The sequence below is a fragment of the Saccopteryx leptura genome, chromosome 11 (assembly GCF_036850995.1).
Source record: "Saccopteryx leptura isolate mSacLep1 chromosome 11, mSacLep1_pri_phased_curated, whole genome shotgun sequence".
Taxonomy (NCBI): domain Eukaryota; kingdom Metazoa; phylum Chordata; class Mammalia; order Chiroptera; family Emballonuridae; genus Saccopteryx; species Saccopteryx leptura.
In genome coordinates, this window is record NC_089513.1 from 14,126,295 (window position 1) to 14,147,135 (window position 20,841).

At 42.4% G+C, this 20,841-nt stretch overlaps 1 protein-coding gene across 5 annotated transcripts in view; it reads left to right on the forward strand.

Annotated features, from left to right (window-relative positions):
* The window catches only part of ATP8B1 (ATPase phospholipid transporting 8B1), a 124,091-nt gene that overhangs the window by 80,236 nt on the left and 23,014 nt on the right, over positions 1–20,841 (forward strand). For all 5 annotated transcript variants that reach the window (XM_066353508.1, XM_066353507.1, XM_066353506.1 and 2 more), the window contains 12 exons: positions 815–928; positions 3,055–3,153; positions 3,270–3,331; positions 5,752–5,824; positions 5,930–6,000; positions 7,299–7,381; positions 7,509–7,667; positions 8,171–8,259; positions 10,197–10,387; positions 13,084–13,292; positions 15,107–15,150; positions 16,104–16,260. In XM_066353508.1, the coding sequence (XP_066209605.1) occupies positions 815–928; positions 3,055–3,153; positions 3,270–3,331; positions 5,752–5,824; positions 5,930–6,000; positions 7,299–7,381; positions 7,509–7,667; positions 8,171–8,259; positions 10,197–10,387; positions 13,084–13,292; positions 15,107–15,150; positions 16,104–16,260 (1,351 nt within the window). The remainder of the gene's footprint in view (positions 1–814; positions 929–3,054; positions 3,154–3,269; positions 3,332–5,751; positions 5,825–5,929; positions 6,001–7,298; positions 7,382–7,508; positions 7,668–8,170; positions 8,260–10,196; positions 10,388–13,083; positions 13,293–15,106; positions 15,151–16,103; positions 16,261–20,841) is intronic.

The window sequence follows — 20,841 nt, forward strand, 5'->3', positions numbered from 1 at the left end:
CTGGCTGGTTGAAGACAACAGAAATACATTGTCTTGTAGTTTAAGGGATTAGAGTCCAAAATTAAAGGGCTGGCAGGGTCAGTTCCTTCTGTACTATCTGAGGAACTGTCTGGTCCAAGCACCTGCACTAGCCGCTAGTGGCGGCCGACAAGTTTTGGACTTTCGTGGTGTATAAAAGTATCATTCTTGTCTGTGCCTCAGTCTTCACGTGGACTTCTCTCTATCTGTCCCTCTGTGCCCAATTTTCCCCTCATTCTGAGGGCAGCAGTCATTGGATTAGGGCCCCACCTTAACCCAGGATGACTTCACTATATCTCGATTGCATCTGCAAAGACCCTATTTCCAAATGAGATGACATTCACAGGTATCGGGGTTAGAACTTGAGCATGTCTTTTGGGGCACACAGTTCATCCCATAATAGTGTCTATTATTTTTCTTACACCACAGTCTCTATCCTTCCCCTTAAATAAAAGTGTTCCTTTCCTTTCCTGCTTTGCCGCCCGTATTGACAGCTCCCCTTGTACCATGTTCTAAGAGGCTCTGAGCGGTCAAGGATATAGCAGGCCCATTTGGTCACAGTTGAATTTGTCGGAGACTTCTGGGTGACATGCCTGCATCTTGATGCCATCTGTAACTTAAGTCTCCAAGGAGTCATTTTGAGGTCTGGTTAGAATTAAAAGCTTAAAAGAAAACCCTCAGTGTCTTTCTGACTGACAGATGATGTCTGTGTCGCTGTCAGCCATAGGACTGAGTGCTTTTTGCAGATGTGTGTACATTGCATGACTTACATGGACTATCTTATTTTCTCCAACAGAGCAATGCAATCAAAACCTACAAGTATAATGCGTTTACCTTTCTACCGATGAATCTGTTTGAGCAGTTTAAGAGAGCAGCCAATTTCTATTTCCTGGTCCTTCTTATCTTACAGGTAATGCCCTTTGATCTCTGAAATCTGCTTTGGATTATGGTGACCCAACAATTAACTTGTGGATGCACATAATGCAACTAATCTTGAAAGATTTTTTCTTGCAGCAGGGGTCTGCATGGAAGGGAATGTGCTTCACACTCAAAACTGGCTTCATCACTGTTAAATGAACAGGGAAAGGGAGCAAATAAATGGCAATGTTATTTTAATTCTGAATGTAAAATAAAATTTCATTGTATACTGATATGAGTGTTACAACTGGCCTCCCTGACGTGAACCAAGTTCAAATCTTCACATTGTAAAATTATTTGTACCTTAAAGTTAAACCTATTATTTATGTTTGCCCTTTATTTTTTATTTAAATGCCTAATTTCCCCAAGAATATTATTGATTTTATTAACATTTTGATCATAAATCTCAATTATTTTTGTGAAGTGGTTTTACATTGGAAAAAGCCTAATTTTTCTGAGTCTTTTTCTTTTTTCTTGATTGTGGCCAAAAATTTCACTTATCTGGAGAGTACAATTTCGTCTGTTTAGGAACTGTTATTGTAATCAAAGGAACTCTACCAGTGTGAATTCTACCTTTAGCATCTCATGTGCAGGTTACAAAGGATGGCAGATCCACTTGGTTTGATCACATTCTTTATACCAAGCATTGGATTTCGAAAATTGTCTCACCTGCTGGGATTCACCCAGTAAGGTTTTGTGGAAATGGCAGCATGTGTGTCTGGGTGGGGATGGAGGATGATTGGGGTGGGGGAGAGAGAGAGAGAGAAAGAGGGAGAAAGAGTGTGACACAGAAATAGAGAGAGAGACATAGAGAGACAAATACTTATCAGATTAGTAGACTGTAAGACCCACCGACATGATAGTACAGTACAGGATGGTTGTGTTATCAAGAGGGACCTTTGAGACAGACTTCCTGAGATAAACACTGCAACTTATGAAGTGCTGCTATGTTTTGAATGGGCTACTTTTCTCTCGCTTCTTCTAGCCGGGAAGGGGGGGTTACACATATTGGCAATAATGTGGGAAGTGATCTTCCTCCCTTCCAACTGCTTTAATTGCTTTAAATCCAAGTTAGGGTAATAGGAATAGCTTTCGACAGCCCTGAATCTGCACTGCTACTTCACTTAGTTCTTGTGCTCTGAGTTGAGTACCATCACAACCTCCATTTTGCAGAGAAGAAATGAGGTCTAGCCAGACAAAGGAAATTGCTCAGAGTCCCATAGTCTGTAAGTGGCAGAACTGGGCAGAACCTGGGTCCAGGAGCTTGACTCTAAAGCCTGTCACTGTAACCAGTCCATTATATGGCTCAATGATCAATGAGGTGGTTTATAAAAGATCTTTACTAAATTGACCTCTCAGTCTTTTCTTCCAATCTGTGGGCTGTCTTGATGGAGGCTGGATTGCCTACAAGGCCCGCCTCTTTCTTGCCTAGACCAATAGTAGTAACAGTGAAGGAAGTGCATTCATTGTTTTTTAATTCATTTTAGAGAGGAGAGGGAGAGGAGAAAGAGAGAGAGAGAGAGAGAGAGAGAGAAGGAGAGGAGCAGGAAGTATCAATTCCCATATGTGCTGGCAAGCCCAGGGTTTCGAACTAGTGACCTCAGTGTTCCAGGTTCACGCTTTATCCTCTGCGCCACCACAGGTCAGGCAGAAGCACTTTCTTATAGTGCTCCCAACGAGGCCCCATATAATGACCAGCCTTTAGAGCCAGCCACTACCCACTGCCCTCTTTGTCAGTATCAGAGACCCCAAGCCAAGCACCCGGCAGTGTAGAGCCTGCTGTATGCATTCCTGAAAGTGAAAGGACATCTTTCACCCACATCCCATGCCACCCTCCCCCAGTTAATTATGATTTTCACAAAAAACATTGGAGCACTTAATTGTGACCAGTTAAGATTACAATGAGACAGTTCCGGGAGCCACTGTCCTCTGGGCTCTGTTCCAGGAATCCAGAAGCTAGAGAAACCAGATTGTAGGAAGGAGGTCGGCTGGATGCTTCGGTGCCTTTTCGGCATGCTCTGCAGGATGCCCACTTAGGTGATGGAGAAGATTGGACTTCGAATTACCTGTGGGTCAGATGCCTTCAGGGGCTCACATGCACGCCTCTATTTCTTCCAGGCAATCCCTGAGATCACGACCCTGGCATGGTACACCACCCTGGTGCCCTTGCTACTGGTGCTGGGCGTCACAGCAATCAAAGACCTAGTGGACGACGTGGTAAGGATTTTGTGTGCAACTTACTCCTCGCGGGTGCAAGCTCATTTTTTAGTTTGGTGTTTATGCTTTATATTTTGAGATTATTAAAATAACCTTTCCTCATCTCTCTTCTAAAGGCTCGCCACAAGATGGATAATGAAATCAACAACAGGACCTGTGAAGTCATTAAGGATGGGAGGTACTGTCTGTCATTGGTTACCTAGTTACCAGGCTCTAATGTGTAAATACATCTAGAAACATACTGGGAGATAACCAGTAGAAATCTATCAGTGCATTCACCCTTTCACTGTAAGGTCTCTCTTAACTTCTTAAGAATGGTACCCACTGGGTGACCTGGAGGATCTACCTAGATTACATTATGGGAGGTTGCGGATTGGGCTGCGATGTCAGCTGTCCTGTGTTCACATTGCCCCTTCAGCCCAGACCTTGCTGCTCATGCCTCTAACTGCTGCTCTTGCCTCTGCTGCAGCTCCTGCCCAGCTGCTTCTTCCTCTTAGCTGCTGCTCCCCCCTCTGCTGCTGCTCCACCCCTCTACTGCTGCTCCCTGCTCTGCTGCTCCCCCCTCTGCTGCAGCTCTCATCCCTGCTGCTTCTGCTTCCCTCTCTGCTGCTGCTCCCATCCCTGTTTCTGCTCCCCCTCTGCTGCTACTCCCCCTTCTGCTGCTGCTCTTGTCCCTCCTGCTGCTTCCCCCTCTGCTGCTGCTACTCCTCTCTATGCTGCTGCTGCTCCTATCCCTGCTGCTGCTCCCATCCCTACTGCTGCTCCTATCTCTGCTGCTGCTCCCATCCCTACTGCTACTCCCATCCTGCTGCTGCTCCTGTCCCTGCTGCTCCTCCACTCCCCCACCCCCCCACCCCCCCACCCCCCCACCCCACCCCCACCCCGCTGCTCAGGGCTTTGCTCAGATGCCTTGACACCATCCCCAACTCTACAGCAGAAGGGATTCCTACCTTCCCTGCATTTTCAAAGCATTTTGTTGTCATCTTTCCCAGTATGATCTGAATTTTATTTGATTTATTTGTGTGGGTGTCTCCTCTTTTGTCTCCCACCATGAGTTTTCAGAGGCTGTCCTGAGTACTGGTTTTGTGTCCACCCACGCCTCCCCCACACAGAGCACTCAAGAAATGCTTAAATCAACACAGTCAGCTGTGAGCCAGTAATGGGTGGTTTTTTGAGCAGGCCCCTGGCGGCAAGAACTACAAAGTCAAGTATTTTTTAAAAATAGCGACGAAGGCCCAATCCAAAGACTTTTTACGTGTCAACACGGAGAACAATAACCTGATTCCACTGTGTCTAATTTGAGGATAGATTACGTCAATTTGTAAATATGTTTAGGTGGATTTTTTTTTGTCCTTCACGAATAAGTGAATTCTGTTCTGGAGGTTGCCTTAGTCACTTAGCATCATTGTTCTGAAGGGTGGCGAGAGAGACAGCTAGCCCACACTCCTCTAGCTAACTTGCCCTCAGCCTGTCTAGCTACACTGGTGAAGAGTAGCCTTAGATTTGGGAGTTGGGGTCACCAATGGGGCACAGCAACAAAGACCTCAAAGGGGAATCGGGAGGTCACAGTGGGAGAGTTCTAGTGAATGAACTCTAGCACCTGAGAAGAGCTATGACAAAAGGTGCTAACTTGTATATCTACCATTGGAGGCCCACCTGCAAATCGCTCATTTATAACTTTAAAGATATTGAAATGTACACTAACTATGATTTTCTTTATTGAAAGTTAAGCTGATTTTTAAAAAAATTCTGCGATTCATAATTGTAGATTACATGCTTGAAAAATTTGGGAAACCAGCATGTAAGCATATATCTAAAATGTATTTTAAATATCTAGGTCTTTTTTTTTTTAATCCATAAATTTATGTAGGACAAACATAGTATAAATTTCTACCTCCAAAAAATTAAATTAATTGTGGTAGGTTTAAACTATGTTGAGAATGTTTTTTCTATATATGAAAACTTTTAAAAACAGACTATATTTTAAAACTTTTTTAAATGTTTATTAGAAATTTAAATGGGTATTGCCTATGGAATTGAAAGCTGCAGATGGTCATAGTCATCTCTTTATTTAGTTTACATTTTATCAGTGTCTTTTTTTTTTTACTTATAATAAAAGTGATACATACCCATTGAAAAGGTAATTTAAACGTTAAAGTTCCATGCGGATTTCTGGTGGCCGTGTGGGAGTCATAATGTGTTGCAGTCCTGGGACCACCTGCAATTGAGTTGACGATGGCTAGTGGATATGACAGAGGACAGAAGAGGTGGGAACACAGGACATGAGCAGAAACAGAAGAGGGTGGTGTAGGTCCCCTTGCCATGTGTTTGGGTCGCCCCCTTAAGCCTGCATTGCATGATGGAGGATGGAAAGAAACCGTCAAAATTGTCACTATCACTTGCTTCTTTCAGAGGATAACATGAGTCTCATGACCACTTAACGTGGTTACGTCATTAAATGGCTGACCTTTTAGCAAAACTTTTCCCTGTGATTTTCATGTTTTCCCAGAATCTTTGGCTTCCTGAATAAACCATTTCAAATCTCTTGCCAGTAACTTAAATAAAAATAAACCACCTATCTTTATTTTTAATGTTTAGATTCAAAGTTGCCAAGTGGAAGGAGATTCAGGTTGGAGATGTCATTCGTCTGAAGAGGAATGATTTTATCCCAGTAAGTGAACAGGTTCCATGTTGCTCACTCTTTGTTCCCTTCTCTGCTTGGTGCTCGGTTTTGCCCTGGGGTCTCTCCATCACTGGTGTGTTTCATTTCGAACAGGCTGACATCTTGTTGCTGTCCAGCTCGGAACCCAACAGCCTCTGCTACGTTGAAACGGCTGAACTGGATGGGTAAGTGGGTCTTCAATGGGCCTGGGGTAGAGCTTACCTTTGAAGGCACTGTTGTTACCGGACAGGAAGCCCCGGTAGCTACCCTGGCCTCTCAGCACTTGCTTTCCATCCAACAGTGTCCCTAAACGACCAGCCTCTTTATTTATTCCCTCTGAAGTGGGGCTCTCACATCTGCCTTTCCCCCACCTTTCAGGTAGAAGGGTCAATGGCACAACGCACGCAGAGCCATTTGTAAATGGCTGTGCAGCGTTCAGACACATATGAACGACTACTAATACAATCTACTTTAGAAAAAAGAACTGATTTTTAAAGTCTTCGCCAATAGGCAGTGTGGAATTCTCCCTTTGTTGGTTTCGATTATTGGGTTACCACTTGAAAGAGAGTCAAGTTCTGTTTTTGACCAGTTTTCAGTATATTTCAGTACATTTATATTCAGTACAGTATAGCCTACTAGGTTATATTAGCTTTACATTTTAGTTCATTTAATATCCTCAACAACTGTAATATTAGTACCTCAACATTATCCGTGGGGAAACTGAGCACAAGAACTAACCTGCCCAAGGGCACAGCCTAAGTGGCTGAGTTGGGCGCCCCTCCCCCCATGCTGGCTCTCAAAGCTGGTGCCTTTGTTTGCTGCTCTGGTGTCAACCCCTGTCCTCACAACCTAGATTTCAGCTTTATGGAGAGCTGAAATCACCTGAGTGAAACCTACGTCTTTCTTTGTTCTATAAGTCAGTCAGTTGATTGTTCAATTTTAACTATAAAACAGTTATTATTCACATGAGTAAGAATAATGAGTGGATAGGACATGCCAGGATTTGGGATTTCAAAGATAGAATTATCTTTCAAAGACATGAGATCCAGTCATTCACTCTGGAAAGCAGTAAGTTGACAGTCTAGACACTTTCTGCAAAATATGTGTTTTGTAGAATCACCTTAGTGTGATCAAATATTAGAAGCTAAGTTTTTAAACGGCAGTTTGCTGGTCGAGGCCGGTGGGAAGAGGCAAATTAGAAGGAGAAAGGGAGATTTCTGGGTGCCTCTGTCTGGCAGGAATGGGCCACCATAACAAACAGTGAAAGGGATTGTCATTCCCCAGGTCGGGAATTTTTCTCTAGTTCAGGGAATAACCTCATCCAAATCTGAAATTCCACGATGAACAGAGAGTTTGAAAATAGAAAAGTTGAATTGATAACTTTCGTTTCTAGTTATACCTAATGTTACGTTGTACAATTTTCTTTACATTTTCTTTTGAAGGCCACAATTTATTTATTTAATTCTTCTCTCTCTCTCTTTAGAGAAACCAATTTAAAGTTCAAAATGGCACTTGAAACCACACACCAGTATCTCCAAAAAGAAACTTCACTGGCAACATTTGATGGTTTGTGCAAACACATCTGGCTGTTTTACATTTTAGTTGCTTGATTCGCTCTCTATTTATTAAATCCAGAAAACCTTCCATATGGGAGTACTTATGTGGATCATATCATTTTGGTTTTTTTTTTTAGGTTTTATTGAATGTGAAGAGCCCAATAACCGACTAGATAAGTTTACAGGAACACTCTTTTGGAGAAACACGAGTTTTCCTTTGGATGCCGATAAGATTTTGTTACGCGGCTGTGTGATTAGAAACACCGACTTCTGCCATGGATTGGTCATCTTTGCAGGTGCTTTCAGAGTTTCTTGGGAAATTGATCAGATAGGTGCTTTCAAGATTGTTTTCCTCTTCTTTTTTCATCAAAACCAAAGGAGGCCTGACCGGGTGGTGGCGCAGTGGATAGAGTGTCAGACTGGGATGTGGAGGACCCAGGTTTGAGACACCAAGATCGCCAGCTTGAGTGCGGACTCATTTGGTTTGAGCAAGGCCCACCAGTTTGAGCCCAAGGTCTCTGGCTCGAGCAAGGGGTTACTCGGTGTGCTGTAGCCCCCCTGTCAAGGCACATATGAGAAAGCAATCAGTGAACAACTAAGGTGTCGCAATGAAGAATTGATGTTTCTCATTTCCCTTCTTGCCTGTCTGTCTGTCCCTGTCTATCCCTCTCTCTGACTCTCTCTCTCTGCCACAAAAAAAAAAAAAAAAAAAAAAGAAACCAAAGGAGGAGTAATTTTATCAGCAGGCCAGTGACTTGATTTTCCCAATTGTTGATTGCACTGAACTTTCCATTTTTAGGTGCCGACACTAAAATAATGAAGAACAGTGGGGAAACCAGATTTAAAAGAACTAAAATTGATTACTTGATGAACTACATGGTTTATACGGTATTTATTTTCTTTTTCCATAGATGAGAGGCTAGGTTGCTGTCTGTTGCTCTAATTTTGTTTTTGTTGTTGTTGTTATTTTAATACAAAGAAATGTTACCTTTGTAGGTCAGGGAGAAAAATGTATAAGTCACTTCAAGGTTGGATGGGGGAGAGAGGCTTCCCTCACTTTTTTCTCAGAAATACCACCCTTCTAATATGAGAATCCCCTTGGGAATGGAAATACAAGATGTAGGGTGCCCTGGATGATTATTCATTTGGAAAACCAGGGAACTAGATAAGTTAGTGGGACTAGGCTCCTAAAGTCAAGGTAGGGTTGATTTTACATCTGTTTCCCATAGGGGTAGCTCTATTAAAAGCAAACTCTGTTTAACATACACTGTGTAAGTTCAAATATGAGGCTAGCCTAAATCTAAGTTGTGTTGAGGTCCACAAGACCACTGCCAGGTTTCATGACTCACAAGAGGGACTCGCAGAATTCAACATCTAGTTGTACTCACAGCTGTGACTTATTATAACGTATCATAATAAAATTAGCAAAAGCAAAAGGCTTATTGGACAAAGTCTGGATGAAGCTTCCAGGATTCCTTTCCTCTTTGAGTCACATGCTTAAGACACAATTAATTCCCCCAGCAACAATTTTGACAGTAATGTCAAATGTTATCAATACCAGACATGCTCATTAGAGATTCAGTGCCTAGGGTTTTACTGGGGTCTGGTCACGTAGCACCATCAGCCTGGAATGGCCAAATTTCCAGATTCCCCAGAGGAAAGCAGCTGGTCAGCATAAAGCATGCACAAAGAGACACAGTGAGCCATTCTTATCAGAGTGTAAGAAACAAGGAACCCGGAAAACAATCCTAAAATCGAAGTTCACAGATGCCAGCGAGGGGTCAAGCCAGCAAGCAGGTCTTCTGAGGACAGCTGTCTCAGGCCTGCTATGTAGGGTGGCCCCCAATATTAAACAGTCCTCCAATTTTCCAAAGAGAATTAATTTTTTTGCAAATATTTTTTTAAATTTGAATATATAAACTTTCAGGGAATATACAATACTAATATTACCTTAATTACATATATATATTCAAAATCATAAAAATAATATACTAATTTAAGACACAGTTCTTTTGTTCCCTGCTGTCACATTTCATGAAGACTTTATTTGACTATTTCATGTGCCTCTTCAACGTCATTGTCGTGGCGGTGGCCAGAGCACTCACAGTGAGCTCATCGTCTCTTCCTGCAATGCCAGTTTGTTTTGAGAGATAGCACTTTTGGGATCTGTGTCCAGAAATATAAATCTGTCCTGGAAATTTTATTACTATCCACAATTACCCAAATACCACTAGGATAGTTAACTCAGTTAACCATTTTTTATCTATTTCTTAATATATAACCATTATTTCCACAACAGAATACTTACTATTTGCTTTTAAATGATCTTAAATCTTAAGTGATCATTAAACTTTTAAGACTAATTATCCAAATCTGGGTGAAATTTCTTTGCCTTAAAAAAAATAGGCTACCTTCATCAAACCTTATCTATAAGCATTTCATTGAACATTGTTTGAAATTCTTTCTTTCTCAGGTAGGGTATCTTGCCCACACAGTATGTTATTGCTTAAAATGACAGTAATTGACAGAGCGTGGTGTAATATAAGGGTGTTTATGAATCTGAATATAAGACACTGTCTTCTCTCCTGAATGATAATTTTGGAATAAAACTTCCCTATGTATGTGGAAGGTAGGGTAAAGCAATCAATATAGAATAGAATCTCTAAGCATTCTTAGGGCACTGTTTTTATTTGAAGTGTGCTGTGTTTACGGACTACTAAATTATCATCAACATGAGAGAGTGTTGAGTAAAGCCAGTCAGCATCTCTGAAACACGTGTGGTGGGAAATCCTTCAGCATTCACATACATGTTCTCTGTCCTGTAGATCTTCATTGTTCTCATCCTAATTGCTGCCGGCCTTGCCATCGGCCACGCATACTGGGAAGCGCAGGTCGGCAATTACTCCTGGTACCTCTATGATGGAGAAGAGTGGACTCCCTCCTACCGTGGGTTCCTCAATTTCTGGGGCTACATCATCGTTCTGAACACCATGGTGCCCATCTCTCTCTACGTCAGGTAAGGCTGTCTGCACTGGGGACTTTGCTCTAAGGGAAGGCCACAGTTGATTTTCACAGCTTTGCACCTTCCTTTCCAGCAATACTTATTTCAAAGGTCATACAGAACAAGTAAGGAAATTACTTTCATTTCAGAATTGGGGGTAATATAGGGAAAGTGAACAGTTGACTGTCTGCTCTGTGCCGGACACAGCATCTTGTGTTTCTGCCTGTGTACAGATAAGACAATTGGAGTTCAGAAAGCAAACACTATTTCTGTAGTCACTCACTTGGTGAGGTTCCTTCCCTGTGGGCTCCAGAACCCAGGCTTCAGAAAGAGCCTGGGAGAAAGGGAAGGTTTAGAGGGCTATGGGAAAACTTAGTCGTCTCCTTTTCAGGAGCCTTCTTAATCCCTTATCTACCTCTTCCTTATTCCCCCGGTCCCATCCACTTCTTATAAAATTTACTAGGATTCCTGACCATGACCTTCCAATGGGAATGCCAGTCCCCCTGTCTCCCTTCAACCTCTCAAAATGTTCTGTTCCTGCCTGACAAGGTGGTGGTGCAGTGAGTTCTGTTCCTGCCTGACAAGGTGGTGGTGCAGTGGATAGAAAGCCAACTTGGGATACTGAGGACCCAGGTTTGAAACACCAAGGTCACCGGCTTGAGTGCGGGGTTGCTGGTTTGAATGTGGGATGATCCCATCATTGTTGGCTTGAAGCCCAAGGTCGCTGACTTGAGCAAGAGGTCACTGGCTCAGCTGGAGTACGCTGGTCAAGGCACACTTGAGAAGCAATCAATGAATAACTAAAGTGACTCAACTATGAGTTGATACTTCTCATCTCTCTCCCTTCCTGTCTCTCTGTCTTTCTCTCTCTCTCTCTTAAAAAAATAAAAATTTTGTTTCTAATCTCAAACACAACCACAGTAAGAGTCAGGTTATGCCTCTGACAAATGGTAACCTCTGGGTTTTATTGTATTTTTTTATTTTTTACTTTTTCCTTCCTTAATATCCAAGTTCAGTCACTGGTCAGTTGGATTTCAGATCTTAGGGAGAAGGATTGTGCCTTGAAATATACTCAATAGCCAGTTTGTTCTTAGTTCCAGTAAGTAACAGACCCGAGGCACACAAGGTCACATAGACACCTATAAATAAAAGCATTTATTTCATTTTAATTTTATTACATGGGCATTTGTTCTCTTTTTAATTTTATTACACATAGTCACTGTTCTTCTACCATGCAGTAAAGCCCAGGGGAGCCATCTGTTTGCAGTTACTTTAAGGAAAACAGATGAGTTTCACCTTTGTCAAGGGAACTTTTACCCTGATTATTTTGCCTACAACTATCAATGTATTTTATAAAATAAACTGTATGTGTAGTTTGGGATTTGAAAAAGTTATGTCATGTGACTGCTGGAATTTCTTTATTTCTCTTAGAAATAAAGGTCCTTTGAAGGTATAAATCAAATCGGGTCATTCTCAATGGTATCTGTGCTTTGTTTTCAGCCCTGTGGTAGCTTTCCGTTACATGTGGAATAAAATCATTGAGGCCGCACTATAATGCGAAGGGCCAGCTGATCTGATGCTCTGCCGTCCCCACCTCCGACCCAAACCTTCTGCCCCTCCCTGGGCTCCAGCCACTTGAGCCTCCTGGCTATTCTCAGGGTGCCAGTGCCTTCATACCTGCTCTTATCTCTGCCTGGAGCATCCTTCTCTCCATTTCTACATAATTGCCCTTTCACTTCCTTCAGGTCTCTGCCCGTCTTTCCGCCACCTTATCTATCTCCTTGGCTTTTCTGCCCGCTCTCTCTTAAATGTCTCGGCCATTCCCCTTGGTCTCCATCTCCTCTCACCCTCCTTTGATTTTCTGCCAAGAAGTTTCACCACCTGATGTTTATTTTCTGGTTTCTTTATCTATCTGATTCCATTAGAAGGGAACCTCCTTGAGAGTAGGGGTTTTGAATGTTTTTATTTACAGATGTGTCCCCTGTGCCTAGAACAGCATTTGGCTCATAGTGGGCACTCAGGAAGCATATGTGCGAGGAGGGAGTCACCTTTCCAGCTGTTTAACATGTTGTAAAACGTGTTGTAAGATACACTTTGCCTTCTTAACAGTTACTGGATATGTAAACAGTTTCCTTATAATGGAGACATATTTAATCACGTATGGTTTTAGAATTGAGAGGATCCTCTAAGAATATTTGAGTGTAGACATTCTATAACCCTGTAAGAATTCAGGGAAAAGATAGGCTTTTTTAGTGTGGAATTGCAATTTAGGCATTATTTGCCAAAAGCTGTTCTCCCTAATTGGGAGTACACAAGGGTCTATATCCCTACAACTGGGGCAAAGGTGAACGTTGCCATAGCAATTGTGCCCAAGTGCAGTGGAGAAGGAGAGAAAAGCGAGTAAGAATAGCCACCTGATGTGGTCCTCTGCATGCCACCATGTCACCCATCCCACTGGGCTGTGAACACGGGGCACTGCAGTAGTGGTTGGATGTGCTCAGAAGTGCATAGGAATAAGAAAGTCACTTTGACCATAAACCTGGAGGAAGGTATGTTTGGTTAGAGAACCCAGAGGCGGGGCATTGGGGCCACCGCCTGGCTTGTGTCTTTGTAGATAAGCAGCTTGCTCCTGTACGTCTAAGGGAGGATCAAACCCACGACCTGCCACTTGTGTCTGGGAACTCTATTAAAAGTAACCTTTCCCTCCCTAGTGTGGAAGTGATCCGTCTGGGACAGAGCTACTTCATAAACTGGGACCTGCAGATGTACTACCCTGAGAAGGACACGCCCGCCAAGGCAAGAACCACCACGCTGAATGAGCAGCTGGGCCAGATCCACTACATCTTCTCGGATAAGACGGGGACCCTCACACAAAATATCATGACCTTTAAGAAGTGCTGCATCAATGGGCAGATCTATGGTAAGTGCAAACCATTACTCGGCTCCTGAGCATGCGTGGTCGGAGCCTGCCTTCCCAGGGTTGCTCCTGCCCTCCTGGTGCAGAGCCCTTTGGTCTTCCTGGGCTGAGTTCTTTATTACTATTATTATTATTATTATTAGTAGTAGTAGTAGTGGTATTACAATTAACTTTTATTTTAAGAGTACCTTTAATAAAGCTGAGGACAGTGAAGCAAAGAACAGTGTAGGATAGAAGAAGCAATAGGAGAGCGCAGGTCCGGAAATGCCACAGGGAAGAAGTGAGCATAGGCAGCGCTTCCCTGGGTCCCGGGGAAGTCGGAGAAAAGGGGACCCTGGAGACCAGGTCAGGGGGTCAGCCCGGGACGAGCTGCCTCTGCCCACTGCTCCCCTGGGTGCACGTCTCATGGGGTCCCTTAGAGTAGGAAATGCAGGCCTGTGGGGGAAGCGGTGGGGAAAGGGAGAATGTAGGCGTGCTCCCAGGAGGGAGGGCACACTGGGTTGACTTCTGAAGCAGCATTGCTGGTGGCGTTGGGGACACAGGATGGGAGACGTCAGCTGTCAGAAGCAGGCACACGGTCCTCAAAGAGTTAAACTCACAATTACCATGCAGTCCAGCAGTTCTCTTCTGGATATATACCCAAAAGAGTCAATAGCAAGGATTAATTCAGAGACATATTTGTACACCGATGTTCATAGGTTCATTATTCACAATAGCTAAAGTGTGGAAGTAATCCAAGTGTCAATCAATGGATGAAAAGATAATGTGATATAGATAGATAGATAGATAGATAGATAGATAGATAGATAGATAGATAGATAGATAGATATAGATACACACAAACACACTCACAATGGAATATTATTTAGTTCTAAAAAGGAAGGAAATTCTGACATAAACTAAAACATGGATGAACCTTGAGGACATTGTACTAAGTGAAATAAGCCAGGCACAAAAGAACAAATACTGTATAACTCCACTTATATGAGGTATTGAGAGTAGTCTTATTTCTAGAGACAGAAAGTAGAATGGTGGCTGTCAGGGGCTGCAGGGGAGGGTGGAGGGGTAGATAATGCTTACTGGGGACAGAATTTCAGCTTGAGAAGATAGACAACTTCTGGAGATGGATAATTGCACAACAATGTAATGTATCCAATGCCACTAACCTGTACACTTAAAAATGGTAAAATTTATGTCTATTTCATCATAATTATTTTAAGTTGATTTCCATTTTAATATTTTAAAAAGTGCTGTATATTTATAAAATATTAAGACTAACACTGTATTTAATTAGAGTGTTTTAAATTTATTTGATATAATTTTGTTTTAAAAGCATTGAGATTACCATATGCTTTCACTTGTAGAAAACTTTGTACTGTGAATGTGTTTTCACATAACGTGCATCCATGAGGAAGGTGGGACAGCATGGAGGGGCTAAGGCAGTGATTCCCATGTACACAGTAACAGTGCCTTCTGAGCTGGGTGGTAAAGAGCGGCAGGAGACATGAGCTGGCCCTCGAGGATACTGTAGATGGAGAGACACGGGCACCCTATTTGAACCTCTGGACCAGCAGTCATCAGACATTTTTTAATGAAGAGCCAGAAGCAGACTATATCAAATATTCTTCTTTGTTGTATTTTATTTGTTTTTTACAATTCTTGAAAAATATAAGAAAAACCATTCTTGACTTGGACGACTGTCCAGTGTCAGGTTGGGGGACCCATAGAACCACCGCCAACATAGACCCAAAGCGAGGTGAGGAGGACCACTGGACACATGTGGCGACTCAACTTGTTTTATCCTGTTTGTTTTTCAGGAGACCATCGGGATGCTTCTCAACACAATCACAGCAAAATAGAGGTGAGTTCCATAACTTAAGGTATTGCTGGGTGTGTATTGTAGGATTGCTTAACAAATTATCACAAAATGGAGAGCTTAAAACAACAGAGATGTACTATCTCCCAGTTCTGGTGGTGAGAAGTCTGAGCTCAAGGTGTCAGCAGGGCCAGCCCCCTTCTGAAGGCTCTGGGGAAGAACCCTTCCTTGTCTCCTCCAGTTTCTGGTGGTGAGAAGTCTGAGCTGAAGGTGTCAGTAGGGCCAGCCCCCTTCTGAAGGCTCTGGGGAAGAACCCTTCCTTGTCTCTCCCAGTTCTGGTGGTGAGAAGTCTGAGCTCAAGGTGTCAGCAGGGCCAGCCTCCTTCTGAAGGCTCTGGGGAAGAACCCTTCCTTGTCTCTCCCAGTTCTGGTGGTGAGAAGTCTGAGCTCAAGGTGTCAGCAGGGCCAGCCCCCTTCTGAAGGCTCTGGGGAAGAACCCTTCCTTGTCTCCTCCAGTTTCTGGTGGTTGCCTACAATCGTTGGTGTTCTTTGGCTGCAGATGCAACACTCAGATGTTTGCCTCTGTCATCACATGGTGTTCTCCATGTTTGTGTCCAGATTCTCCTCCTTTTATAAAGACACCAGCCATTGGATTAGGGCTCATCATAACCCAGGATAGCCTCATTTAACTTGATGACATCCAGAAAGAATGTAACTTGATTATATACACAGAGACCTTATTTCCAAGTAAGGTCATTCCCAGGTAGCAGGGGTTTGGACTTCAACATCTTTTGTGGGACACATACTTCCAACCCACATCAAGCTGTCTTTTAGTTTTAAGACAGGTGTGAGCCTCTTAACACTTAAGAATGTGTTAAAATCCTACAGTGATTTTTGCATGAAGTCTTGGCTTCAAAGAAAAGTTCATATCATTTGTTAAGCTCAGATTGTTGTTTTTTTAAATTACATTTATTTTTCCTTTCCCACATCTCCTTTTAGCAAGTTGATTTTAGCTGGAATACTTATGCTGATGGGAAGCTTGCATTTTACGACCATTACCTCATTGAGCAAATCCAGTCAGGCAAGGAGCCGGAAGTACGGCAGTTCTTCTTCCTGCTTTCTGTCTGCCACACCGTCATGGTGGAAAGACTTGATGGTGAGTGTTTTTCTTGCACCTCAGATATCAATTTTTTTAGTTTCTAGGTAACTTGTGCTTTGGGAGAACTCCAAAGCATAGAAAGTAGTATACATGACAAGTTTTTCTAACTTACACTCAAGCAATGAAAACTTGTAGGCACCTGCTGTTAGATGGTAGACAGAATAGCAAAGCGTAAAAGCAAGTCCTGGCATCTGAGAATCTGTGCCTTCTCCACAGCTTAGCTCCAGACATGTTTATCAGTTTGTGAATGAAATCTTGTCACTGAAAGACATGGCAGACTCTTGAATTAGAATATAAGAATCAAATCCTCTCAAGTGTATGATTACTTATATGATTTATTGAAAATGAGTCACACCTTATCTGGGTCATAAGTGGACTTTAAACTTGGACAGTGTTTTCTGCATGATAATTTCAGAGATAAACTTTCCTTTTCTAGATTCAGATATGTTTAGGGTTGGAAATATGATGCCAGCCAAAGCCAGGGCCTCCTTAAAGTGCCTGTTTTAAAGGAACATAATTAATGTGCATTACAACAAGTAATGCTGATCTCTAGGCACCTTTGCAAAATTATTTTTTCTTTTTACTTTTCTATAGTCTTTTATTTTTCTGTGATGATTATATGTTACTACTGTAGTAACAAAAGAAAAAGCATCCACTGCCCCCCTCAAATATTCCGTTTAACCTGATGCCAATTTTTGTTTTTATGCAGTAAATTCAAGAGTCAACAGCTTTTATTTGACTACATTAAGAATTCAAACATATACTTCGAGATATTTGCATACAGAATTGTTGCAAATATATTTATGAAATAATTAAAAATGTCTCTAAGAGTCTAAACACAATTTTTTAACACTTGCTTATATTATTTTTTTTAACACCAACAATTAAAAGGCCTATTTTTATCTCATATTGGTAGGATCCATACAGAGAAAATAATTATTCCAAATGAGTGTTGAATATAATACTCCATCTGGACATCCTTAACTGGGATCTATTCTAAGAACACAAATTTCTGCAAAGAAATCTTAAAACTTTACTAAGTAATTTTATTGCTGGTGGTAACATGGGTATTAGAAATTATCAGGACCCAAGATTCTCACTGCTAGAAAAAGGAGATACAAATATAAAACTGAAAGTTCAGACAGATCCCCGTGATAGTAACATAAGTTGTAATTCCTTTGCAGGATTCTTAAATGCAGCTTGCGCAGGCGGCTTTGTTCCAGTTAGGCTGTCCAGTGTCTATGAAAGCTAGTCATTTTCTCATGTGACCTAGGACAAAGTATGTAGGCAGACATGGACATGATAGAAAGAACAGAAGCAACCCTTTTGGCACATCTGTTAGGGAGCACAGTCTGCCCTTCCATTCTCTCTTTTTCATCAATGCAGCATGTGAAGGCCCCTCTGTGTTTTCTGTACTGAGCTTTCCTATGTAGCAGGTATTAAAACTTCAGAGAAGAAATATGCATAAAAGCTAAATGTATAGAAGCTTTCTGTGCTATCTTTCAAGTTCCAAAGGAACCCATTCTTCAAGAAGCAATAAAGCGAGATAACCGTAGGATTCCAGTTGGGGTGGATTCATGGAAGGGGCTCTCAGCAGGCAGTGGGGAGATAGAAAGGGATGACAGCCGGTCACGAATGATGGAAGCAAGGTCAAGGTCTGTTTGGCTAGCTAAGCACATCTTACTCTTATAAGAATCACATACTATATTTCTAAGCAACTTGGTTCTCTTGGGGTTTGACTCATTTGTAAAATGATTTTTTTTAAAAATAAATATGTGGTGGTGTCATTTTTGGAGTTAACCAGCCAACTTAGGCACCCGTGCATTTATCTTACAGTCTCTATGTCTTCTTTCCCTCTGAGGTATTATGGGAAGAGTAGTGGACTGTGTGCAGAGATGGGCCTCTCCAGTCTGGGTTCCTGTCATAACACAGTACAGACCAGGGTCTCGGTCTGAGCACCAGCTTTCTCTGTGTTGCAGGAAGAAGGCTGGAGTTCCAAGTCTCCTCCCACCTAATGTGGGACAGCTCTTGGTCCTACTCTCTGCTCAGCCAGAGTTTACATCCTGAGGAATCCTTCCTCACACCGTATGTGATCAGCAAATGCTCTAGCCACCGAGAATGCGAACAAGTTGGACTTCTTGGTGCAGGATGTTAAAAGAGTAATGAATCTGGCATTGACACAGAAAGTACCTTGAAAGGTTTCCTTGGAAGGGATCTTGGGGAGCATGCCTCCAAATAGTAAAGTAAGAAAATTCAGACCTAGAAATTACAGGAAGATTCCCGAGCTTGAACAGCAGGTTAAACTTGTTCTAGTTGAGTCTTTGAATTTCACTGCACTGACTGGTGCACCGTTTGGCTTCTGCTGTCCTTTTCTCTTTTTTGTAAGAACAATAGAGATTGGTTAGCCTTTTATTATGTATAACATCAACAAGAGGGAGGAGGAAACCCTTTCATAATGTTGCCAACAGCTGACTAGTTCAGCAGACAGTTTGTGGGGCCCTAGCATTGAATATGGGTGGGGCTTAATGGGGGCAAAGCGTGGAGAGGCTGCACTCATGAGCTCACAGTTCTCTAGGTCAGAAATCTGGGCATGGCAGAACTAGGGTCTCTGCTCAAGATCTTATTAAAATCAACGTCAGGTCATATTCTCATCTGGAGCTCAAGTGTCCTCTTCCAAGCTGTATGTGAGGCAATTGCTGTAGTCACTGAGAATGGAGATGAATTGGATTTCCAGGTGTAGAAGGTTAAAAGAGGCGAGGTTTGGGCAGGATTCAGTTCCTGGGATTGTAGGACTGAGGTCTCCGTTTCCTTGCTGGCTGTCACCTGGGGCTGCTCTCTGCTCTTAGAGGCCTCCTTCCCTCCACCTGGAAAGCCAGCAGTGGGGAATCTCCCTTTTATCAAACCCCTTTATTCTTCAAATTGCTCTCACTAGGAAGAGCCCTGTCACTTTTAATGATTGACCTCATGATGTTGGGAATACCCAGAGAATCTTCTATCTTAAGGTCAACTGATTTGATCTTAATTACACCTGCAAAATCCTTTCCTGGCAGTGCCTAGATTAGCGATTGCTAAATAACTGGAAGAAGGTATGAGTACATCAAAAGGGTGGGGACCATGGGGCCATTTTAGACTCCTGCCCTCCTCAGAGGCCACGTGAGAGCAGAGTGTGAAAAAACTGGAGGCCTTTTCTTTACCAGAAGATCTTTAAGTCGAGATGTGCCATGATCACAGAGCTATGTTTTAGGAGGTTGGATGGGGAGACTTGGAAAGTTGAAACAGAAGTTGAGGGCCTGATTATGGTGGGGTCTTTGAGAAGAATGAGAAAACCCTGAATGTGGGGGGGGGGAGGGGCATTTGGCAAGTGATTTGAAGAGATTGAGATGATTGAGGGGAAAAAGTGATCTTATTTCGAGGCTGATGACCTGAAGGCAGGGAATGCTATGAATCAGAAGAAGCGATGAAGTTGGTATAATGAGAAATAGGATTTGTATTGTGAGCATTTTTTAATTTATTTTTATTTTTTTAAATTTCCATCGGTTTTGTGATCCACAAACTAGTCTTCGAAAGGCAAGACGTTCTTTCTGGTTGCCTCTGACAGGGTGGTAAATAGTTTGCTATTTAGTGTGAAGAATCATTTCTAATTCCAGATTTTTTCCTGCAAACATGAAGTTGAAATTTGGACCAGGTCCCTGAAGTTCTCCCCATCTCTTGGTCTGTGATTCTGTGGTTCCATTACTAGAACAGAATGGAAGGGTTTTCTTTTAAGGATAAAAAAAATATCAGTGTTTGCTCTAGATATGATTCTTACTCTTGGGAACTTTAGCACCTTTTAACATTTTGTTTCTTTACTCCGTTGGAAATAAGTTTGCTATTCATATGATGCAATATGCGTATCTCTGCCAGCTGAGCTGGGTGAAGGCACCGTGGGGCGGGCTGTGTGCTCACTGCGGCTTGCTTAGTTCTGGTTCAGTATTTTGCCCTCTGGCATGTGTGTATGTTTGTAGAATGGCTGCTCTTAGTAAGTGGTATTTGTAACTCCCACTGTATGACTTTCCGGGTGAACAAATACAGAGAGAGAGAACCTAATGCGTCATCTTTAATCACTAATTGGAAAGTGATTAATACTGACTTAATTAGAGTGAACCACCTGTGCAGGTGTGTGAAGGAAAGAGGGAAGGAAGAGGTGTTCAGCTCTACTGTGGTCCCTCTTCATGCCAGAGCGTCCTCCCCATCCACGTGGACTGAGATGGTGGGGGAGGCTGCCCATCCACCCAGGGCTTGCGTCCTGCTCAGACCATGGTGGAAACTAAATGCCTTTTCCTGTAAAAATTCATCCATCCATAGAAATACTTTCTTCCCCCTGCTTTGAGGCAGAAAATCTAGATTAGAAAGATAGGAGTGAAGGGGAGGTCAAAGAGGGTAAAGAAGGAAGAAATGGTGATGGAAGGAGACTTGACTTTGGATGTTGAACACAATATAACATGCAGATGATGTATTATAGAATTGAACAAGTGAGACCTACATAATTTTATTAACCAATATCATCTCAATAAATTCTATTTTAGAAAAGGCAAAAAA